The sequence below is a fragment of the Galdieria sulphuraria genome, assembly GCF_000341285.1.
Source record: "Galdieria sulphuraria unplaced genomic scaffold scaf_117, whole genome shotgun sequence".
Classification (NCBI taxonomy): Eukaryota; Rhodophyta; class Bangiophyceae; order Galdieriales; family Galdieriaceae; genus Galdieria; species Galdieria sulphuraria.
The window spans coordinates 1-8,653 of NW_005178358.1; the positions used below are offsets into that span (position 1 = coordinate 1).

An 8,653-nucleotide genomic window follows, 5' to 3' on the forward strand; every position below is an offset into this window, starting at 1 on the left:
TGACGCCGATGATTCCATTGAAAACCAGATAGAAGCGGCCGCGAACACCCGACGAATCTTTCCTGAAGTGCTTCCCGACGACCCTGCCGAGCAATGTTCAACAGTTAAAGACGCCATTCAGCAAACAGCTGAAATGCTGGCTAATCTAGCGGCAGTCTCACTCGCGCAGGCGAGATGTTTCGGACTTTCCGAGAAAATCTTGAAAGAAACGTCTGAAATACAATCGAAGTTCGAACAAATCGAGAAAAATGAAGACCCCGCTAATATAGAAACAGTTAGTAGAGACATGGATCAACTCGTAGTTGCTTTTGCAAACACTATTACGATTTTAGCCACATTTGCTTCAAAAGAAGGTGATGAAACGTTATCACAGAACCTTCTCCGCATCCGCGAAATCCTATATGAAGATTCCTATGACGACGAAAGAGACTACCTTGACAAACTCGAAGATTACAGAGCGCTTACGATTCTGAGAGCTTTTCATTCGACTTTTCATCCAGCACAAAGAGTCCAAATTATTATTCGAGGACTTAACGAGGTAGAACTGAAAAACCTTTACTTGCGAGTGATAGGAGCGCTCACTGATGCTGACGTTCCAAGAACTCCTCGTTGAAGGCTTGACAGTCGCAGCTGAATTTTTCTTGTCGCTTATCATTCGAATTCGAGAGCAGTCAGCAAAGCGCAGATTCGAAAAAGACTTGAAAAATTTTCTCGAGCACTCGTCCCATCTTCCTCAGTCAACGGACGATCTGCTATTAGTCTGCCCTATTTGTCTTGAAGAAGGAATAGCAGTAGCTGGAAAAAACGGAAGACAAGAAGACAGCGTGGACCGATGGGTCCAGCTCGACCATCAAACCCACCAAATTCATTTCACTTGTTCCATTCCTTACTTCCGCCATTCCGGATTTGTGTGTCCTTTTTGTCGTGGTTCTCTTATTCATTAGCAAGGTTTCGGCTGACAAGATCCCTTTCCAAGGTAAGCGTACTTACTCGTTTTCAACATTCCACTAGCTAAGACACATCTCCGAATAGAGTCCGGGTCCTTTGCGAATCTAGCGTAACCCATTGCTGCAGCTGCTCTTCCCGGAGAATTGACTGGATAAGACCCCGGGACTCCTGAACAATGTCCGCAACAGAGCAAAGAAGAGGAATACTTCCCTTTGTTTCCTCCGCCTTTTTCGGGACTAGTATCTTCTGAATAAATCATCGTTTCATCAATGCAGTGAGTGTTTCCTTCTCTAACAAGTCTGTTGTAAGTAGGACCATGCAACTTAATCTTTCGGTTCGTGCAGAGGTTCCGAACGTACATATTTCTATTGTTTTTTTTTTAAGAACCAATCCAAAAAAAAGATTTACTCGCCCCATAAATAGCCTTCAGTCTACTTGAAGAAAAACAAAAAATGCGTTCTTTCCCTGCAGTGGTTCAACTGGCTGTAGACGATCCTCATGCAGCGGTTTCTTTGAAAACGATGTCCTTCATTCCCTCCGCAAAGGCGGATTTCGCTCTTAGCGATGAACAAGGTCGTTTGGTGTTTTTTTCGGGAAGACCTTGCCGCCAAAATCTTCAGGCACTAGAAGAAGTCTTAGGACCTTGCTCTTTTTTCTTTACCAGTTATTTTGGAGACCTTGTTTATCATCATTTGGACAAAGGAAGAATCGTTCGACTATCTCAAGGACCCTTGTTTGTTATGACAAATCCATGCTTTGGCTTAATTCAATCGAACTTGCCCTTGCCAGTGCTGAGCCAATTGGGACAAATTATTCCGAAACATGAATATATTCGTCGTTTGTTGAAACTTTCAGGCAGCAGCATTGACCCAATTCGACTTTCATCCAATACAGAATTCATTCCGCACTACTATGCTGTGCTAAAAAACGACCGATACATATTTTTTTCTCAACTCGATAGAAACCAAAGAAAAACGCTAAAACTTATTCTAGGAACAAATATTCATGTTTATTTAACCAGCAGCAAGGAAGAGTCATCTTCTTCTTCTTAGAATAAAAATCGAGCTTTTTCAAGAGCTTCGTCCACATTGAAACGTTTGTAATTGGCAGCTCTTACCTCAAAGAAATTGATTTTCTCCAAGGCAACCGCTTTATCGACAAAGGAAAAAGGCGTCTTTGTAACTTCTGAATAGGCAACTGGTATTTCCAGCATATTACATAAACGATTCGCCATCCACTCGATATAACTTAACATCTTACTTTGAGACATTCCATAACAAAGTTCCTTATCGGGAATGATCGCCTTCATGAATTCCTTTTCCAACTCAGCTGCTTCTCTTATTATTTCAAGAGCCCTGTCCTCATTCCAATCCATTTGAAGCAATCGAGCCACGGCAAACTCGCAGTGTAACGCCTCGTCTTTACTAATTTGGATGTTTGCGAAAATAAGGTTCTGCATGGATCGCATTTCACCAATCCAGAAAATGACCGCAAAGGCTCCCGTGAAAAAAATTCCCTCTGAACAAGCAAAAGCCAAAATTCTCTCCCATTCCTCCACGGTATCGTCTTCGATGAATCTTTCCATCCATTTCTCCTTAGATCTCACTGCCAAGTTGTTTTCTCCTGCAGAAAAGAGTTTATTGCGCTCTTCCGTGTCACGAATCAAAGATGAAATTATTAAAGAATAAGTCTCGGCGTGAACTGTCTCAATGAAAAGCTGAGCAGCGTAAAAAGCCACTTGTTCAAAATTGGGAGCGCTCCTCATGAAACGATAACTTATATTCTTGCTAACTATACCATCACCGGAAGCGAAAAAGGCAAGTACATTCATAAGAATATTTCGAACTTCAACGTCCAACTTTTCGAAATCTTCGAGGTCGCGACTAAAATCCATTTCTGCACTGGTCCATATGCTAGCTTCTTGTCTCTTATAAAAGGAGTAGCTAAGTTCATCCACAATAGGGAACAGGGAATAACGTTTGAAGGACATCTTTCTCTTTTTTTTTGAGAAGGCGCAAAATGCTTTAACGTAAAAGTACCAAAACAATGAAATGTTAAACCAAAAATAATTCAACCGAAAAGCAGCAAACGAAGCGGCCTGTCGTTTATTAAGTTTACTTTCGATGAAAAAATCTACGATTCAATTTTAAATCTTCGACATACACCGTAGTACGATTCGCAATGGCGGAAATCTTCGAAGATTCTCTAAACATGTCTCGCAAATACTCTTCTCCTGCCAATTGTAAGCTCTGTATAGCTCCCAACGAAACACCAACGTGCGGAGGCAGGACCTCCTTGAAAATCTGTTTGACCACTTTGAAAGGAACGAGGGGTTTCCTTGATAAACTAGATTTCACCTTTCCTTCATTCTTTTCAGCTGTGCACATAGCAGGGACGCTTCTATTTAAATCTTTCTTGCAAGCACTGCGCGTTCGAACCATACCACGTTCTCAAAAAACTCGCCAAATGGAAACAAGGAAACCATAAACGTCTCCTTTTGAAGCACGATTCAAAAAATCAGATATTGGATTTGAAATCGTAGAACTCACATTGGGAATTTTTCATATACATACGAAAATTTCTGTCGAATGGAACAAGACACGAATGCGGACCCCCTTTTCTTTAAATTTATCTGGGTAAAACAGCTCATCCAATTTTTTGAAGGGCAGATAATGGTGGTTAAGCGAACATATTGGAAGTACGTAATATTGGAAGAAGGTGATAAGGACCATAACTTTCAAGGGAGAAAAATAATACGTGAGTTTTTCAGTCCAAATGGAGAAACAAAGGTCTACAAAGTCACCATCATCAATAATTCGTTTTGTGTGGAAGTAGAAGGACTGAACATTGCTTATTATCATGTAGCAAGGACTCCAACTGAAGCTGCCACGAGACTAATGCCCTATACTACCAAAAGAAGTTACAATCCTTGGCTCTTTCTCAAAATGGAAAAAAAAGACATTTCTTTATGCAGAGCCCAAAACCAACTCGTCAAACTGGAAAGACGCATCGTTCAAGAAAGAAGTGCAGCGCCACCACCCAACCTTCCGTTTAATTCTTACTTTCAAGACGAGGAAACAGATTTGTGGAATTCATTCTATGGCTTCTCAACCAATATCTTTGAATAGGATAAACTTGTGTCAGCTTGCGTTCCTTAAGCCATTCTTTGCATTTCTCCATATTAGTGACAGCTTCTCGTTCATTTAAAGCACTAACTGTGATCTGTGTAAGCCCAGAAGGGTAAACACGTACAATGCAGTTCTCAAACTTGGTCACGAAAAAGTCAGCATCACGAAACAGGAAGCGAACACCGTACAAAGTATCCTTATCTAGATGAATCACAGAAGAATAATAAAGAGGCGACAACAAGTTTTCAATTTTCATGCGCTCGTCCATTACCGCAAACCACGAAAAGAGAAAACTTCAAAAGCAGACGTTCTCACTTTTAAGCCTTTAAATCCTCAAATTAGCGATTCTGGAAGATTAAAGGGCGCTCAAAATACCACATAAAATGCCAAAGTACCTCTTTCTTATTGAGCCGTTTCTTTACGACTCCAATGGAGTCTCCGTTTGCTATAGAAATCTTATTCGAGCGATGATTAGAGATTCCTCTCACAGCATAATGATAATTTCACCCGATGGCTATCGAGACGATTTTGGAGAAAACGGTGAATTGGAAAGTCTCAGAATCCAAAGTTTTGGTCTTCCTCTCATCTTCTTTACCTATCCTTCCTTGAAATTTATCATGCTTTCCTATCCAATCGTTCGAAAGGTGCTCCACTTTCAACCTGATTTCATTCACTGTGTTCAACCGGGCTTCTGTTCCTTTTGGGCCCTACTTCTCAAGCAGGCCTGTAGATTGTTTGGAACGAAAAATCCGCTCATTACCGGAGCCGTTCATACGGATACCGAACGCATGATCAGCTGCTATAACCTGCAACTTGTTCGATATCCTTTTCTTTGCTATCTGAAAATAGAAAGAAGCATATGCGATGGACTACTGACAGTTGACCACAGGAAAGATCCAAACAAGTTTGTTCTTTGGAAATTGGGAGTCGATGACACGCTATTCTATCCTAAACAACAATATGAAATGAACAGTCTTCATGGAACAGTTATTGTTGTGGCGCGCTTAGCTCCTGAAAAAAACTTTAACCTGGTTATCGAATTGGCTCAAATCCTTCCTGAAGTCACTTTCCAAGTTTTTGGAGATGGACCTCTTCGAAAAACTTTACAAAGGAAAGCTCCTCATAACTTTCTTTTACAAGGGTCCGTTTCTCAAAAAAAGCTCGCTCAGGCTTATCGGGCTTCCGATGTCTCCCTAGTACCTGGAACGGGAGAGTGCCATCCGCTTTCTCTTTTAGAAAGTCTAGCCTGCGGAACCCCGGTAGTAGTGGCTAACGAAGGCGGAACGGAGGCTTTGGTTCGAGACCAAGATGAAAAAATAGGTTTTCTTTATCATTCTTCAGATCCCGCCTTTTCCGTAGCGGACAAAATTCAAAAAATTCTTCAAAATAAATCCCTTCGTGAGAAAATGGGAAAACAGGGCGTCGAATTCGCTTCCCAATTCTCTTGGAACAAATCTTTAGCCCGCTTTTTGCAATTTCATAATTTGCTATTGGATTTCTATCGGAAAGGGCAGACTTTATCCATGGGCCAGTTGAGCAACTACCTTACCACGTAATGGAAACTATGCCGTTTCCCGCAGATGAAGGGGCGGAAGAACCGCACGCACCGTTAGAACCCGCTCCATAACTCTGGTAAACTGAGCTTCCTCCGGAAGAACCACTCCCAGCGTTACCAGGTATTGAATCTTCGCTTGGGGTTCCTTTTCCTGGAGAGGCTCCAGCTGAACCTGCAGAACTACTACCAGCTCCTCCAGATAGTCCACCCGGTGCGACAACCAAGGTAGAACCGAAAGAACTAGCCTCCCCATTCTGCCCTTCTGAACCACCAGATCCTACCACCACGGAATAAGAAGTTCCTGGAGTTACAGAGACGCTCTTGCTATTTACATAAGTTCCGGAGCTGCCTCCACCACCGCAAGTAGCAAAGGTAGCGTTGTACTGGACAATCACAGCTCCGTTTCCACCGGAAGTTGGATTGGTGTCACTGTCGCTTCCCAGACAGCCTCCATTACCACCAGCTCCATAACCGTCATAGACAGAAGCTCCACCCGTTCCTCCTACATAACTAGTAGTTCCTTGCGAACCTTCTTTACCAGCAGAAGTTGACCCGGAACCCGGTTGATCCCAGTGTTGTCCTCCAGTCGCTACCACAGACCCAAATTTACTTGTGCCACCTGCTCCTCCAGAAGATGGAGAATAAGCATTGTTTCCTGGAGCGCCTCCACTTCCAACAGTTACACTCACGTTCTGACCAGGAGAAACGTTCAGAGTAGCTCGTGAGTAACCTCCACTGCTACCTCCATTTCCAGAGTATCCAAAGACAGAGCAGTACCCTCCATCACCTCCTTGACCACCTCCTACTACTGCTACATCTACTTGAGTCACACCAGAAGGAACAGTAAAAGTGTACGTCCCTGGAGTCGTGTATGACTTGAACTGCGTATTTGTTGTGTAACTGCCGGAAACACCTCCGCTTCCTCCTCCTCCAACCGCTACAACACTAACTGAGGAAACGCCATTTGGGCATTTCCAAGAATAAACACCAGGATTCGAGTAGGTATCAGAACCCGATGGCGATGATGACGATGATGACGATGATGAAGAAGAGGAGGAAGAAGAGGATGAAGAGGATGAAGAAGTCGATGAAGAGGATGACGAAGAAGTCGATGAAGAGGAGGATGAAGAGGATGAAGAAGCCGATGACGATGACGATGACGATGGAGCAGTCGAAGAAGATGAAGAAGAAGTTTTAGTGGAAGACGACGATGATGAAGATGAAGAAGAAGATGGTGCCGATGTAGTGGATGATTTACTGGACGAAGTAGCGTAGTAATCTTCGTATATAACGTACCCTCCCACAGCTGCGCCTCCAACAACCAAAATAAGAGCCGCTACCATTATGAGCGTTCCTTGATTCATTTTAGTTTTATTCCCCAAAATCGTCTCCCAAAATCCATCAAAAGGTTTATCTTTGTGAAAAAAAAAGGACACTCGCTTTCCATTTTTTCTTTATGAACCGAAAGCCAACTTTCAAATGGAAGCAGGAAACACTTGCCATTTCTTCCCTGCAAAATTTCAAAGAACTATGTGACTCCTTTCGTACGGAACCTGAAACTTTCATGCTATTGATTTCCTTTCTGTTTCGCGACGGTTCTTCATGCGTCACTAACGGAGATTACCGTCTTTTGGTCAATACATCGGTGGCGAACAAACTAAATAACAATCTTTACGCAGAGATTTTCTTCTCCTGTTTCTTTTTCTGTCCTAAATGTTCGCATTATTGTTGCCGTGTTTTTCGAGCTCGTGGATATCGTTTCTTTGTTAGAACCTGTTTTGTCTGTCATCAAACTTTCTGTTTTTCCCATAAAACGAGACCTGATTTGGAATGATTCGAATTCCTTCCTACGATCAAGTCAAACAGTGGCTCTATTTGCATGGTCCCAAATCTAACTGGCAGCAGCTCTTAGAAGACAACGATCTCCACAATGACGTTTGTTTCCTTTATGCCAGCGACGAAGAAGTTGTTTTCAAAATTATAGAAACACAACAAATTTTAGTTTTTCCTTATTGGAAGCTAAAAGTATATCCCAGATGGCATTATCTGGATCGGGACTCTTTCTTCGAGTTATTGGAGCGAGATTTGCTAAAGTACTGTTTTGCTTCAGTCAATCCCAAATATCTTCTCATTGAAGACAGTTTTGGAAATTTGCACAAGCTGTATTGGTCTGACCCGGATTTTAAGATTGAGACCACCTTTCATCTTTTCAGGGCTCAACAATGACGTTTTTTAATTTCTTTTTCAATGCATTTAAAGCCTCTCTTTTTGTAAATAAATGCACTAAGTATTCGCCTAAAACTTCTTCCAAAATTGTTTTCATCTCCGAAGGTGCAAAGTGAGCCTGAACAAAACGAAAAACGCCTTCCGTTTCCAATTCGACAAAAATTTTTTCACAAAAATATCCATGAAATGCCTCTATCGTCTGAGTAACAGCTTCACAGTTTCGAGCATTCAATAAACAAACTATGCTTTGAAGACAAGAAAGATAAGAAGAAACGGAATAAGGACGAAATTTTATCAAACTTCTCCAACAACGATCGATGTAAGGCGCATAGATATTGTCAGAACGTAACAAGTATTGAAGTCGTTCTTTTTCAGTATATCCACGAGAAGGACACAACAGTAGTTTATTGCTCATCAAAATCCAAAGTGTCCACAAATTGCTTGTTAATTTGGTCTTTTAACTCTTCAATTCCCTCTGGATTCTCTTCCTGATACTTCGATTTCAAAGACTCAACAAAAGAATCAGAGTATTCGTTCTTAACAAGTTTTGTTATTAAGAGAGCAGATACTCTCTTTTTTAAGCTAATTTTGTTCCCAATCACCATCAGACAGGAAAAATTGACCACAGGGATTGCTGATAACCATCCTCCGTAGCTGTTCAAAGCTTCCAAGCTTAGACGTTTATCATCAGCCACGTTGCAAATATTCGTCATGGACGTAATCTCCGCGAACAACGGAGCATCGTCTCTCTTGCACACGGAATATACGCAGCGTTTGTGACTCACAACTACTAACG

General features: G+C 41.9%; 7 protein-coding genes across 7 annotated transcripts; 3 read left to right on the plus strand and 4 right to left on the minus strand.

Moving 5' to 3' along the window:
- Gasu_62210 (uncharacterized protein) lies at positions 1-681 on the plus strand (the record flags this gene model as incomplete). Its single annotated transcript, XM_005702588.2, has 1 exon — positions 1-681. A coding segment is annotated over one exon (613 nt), but the record flags the coding sequence as incomplete, so codon positions are not given.
- Positions 682-1,941: 1,260 nt separating this feature from the next.
- Gasu_62220 (ribonucleotide reductase small subunit) lies at positions 1,942-3,020 on the minus strand. Its single transcript, XM_005702589.1, has one exon. The coding sequence runs from the start codon at positions 2,936-2,938 to the stop codon at positions 1,997-1,999; it is 942 nt and encodes a 313-aa protein (XP_005702646.1). The 5' UTR covers positions 2,939-3,020; the 3' UTR covers positions 1,942-1,996.
- Positions 3,021-3,037: 17 nt separating this feature from the next.
- On the minus strand, positions 3,038-3,510 carry Gasu_62230 (uncharacterized protein). The gene has a single exon (XM_005702590.1). The coding sequence runs from the start codon at positions 3,387-3,389 to the stop codon at positions 3,063-3,065; it is 327 nt and encodes a 108-aa protein (XP_005702647.1). The 5' UTR covers positions 3,390-3,510; the 3' UTR covers positions 3,038-3,062.
- A 388-nt stretch (positions 3,511-3,898) lies between these two features.
- On the minus strand, positions 3,899-4,830 carry Gasu_62240 (uncharacterized protein). The gene has a single exon (XM_005702591.1). The coding sequence runs from the start codon at positions 4,342-4,344 to the stop codon at positions 4,000-4,002; it is 345 nt and encodes a 114-aa protein (XP_005702648.1). The 5' UTR covers positions 4,345-4,830; the 3' UTR covers positions 3,899-3,999.
- On the plus strand, positions 4,411-5,482 carry Gasu_62250 (sulfoquinovosyltransferase). The gene is made up of 2 exons (XM_005702592.1): positions 4,411-5,371; positions 5,418-5,482. Exons 1-2 carry the CDS (start codon positions 4,460-4,462, stop codon positions 5,433-5,435), a joined length of 930 nt encoding a protein of 309 aa, XP_005702649.1. The 5' UTR covers positions 4,411-4,459; the 3' UTR covers positions 5,436-5,482.
- A 95-nt stretch (positions 5,483-5,577) lies between these two features.
- Positions 5,578-7,030, minus strand: Gasu_62260 (peptidase). The gene has a single exon (XM_005702593.1). It carries the CDS (start codon positions 6,993-6,995, stop codon positions 5,622-5,624), a length of 1,374 nt encoding a protein of 457 aa, XP_005702650.1. The 5' UTR covers positions 6,996-7,030; the 3' UTR covers positions 5,578-5,621.
- Positions 7,031-7,350: 320 nt separating this feature from the next.
- On the plus strand, positions 7,351-7,925 carry Gasu_62270 (uncharacterized protein). Its single transcript, XM_005702594.1, has one exon. The coding sequence runs from the start codon at positions 7,462-7,464 to the stop codon at positions 7,855-7,857; it is 396 nt and encodes a 131-aa protein (XP_005702651.1). The 5' UTR covers positions 7,351-7,461; the 3' UTR covers positions 7,858-7,925.
- The last annotated feature ends 728 nt before the right edge of the window (positions 7,926-8,653 follow it).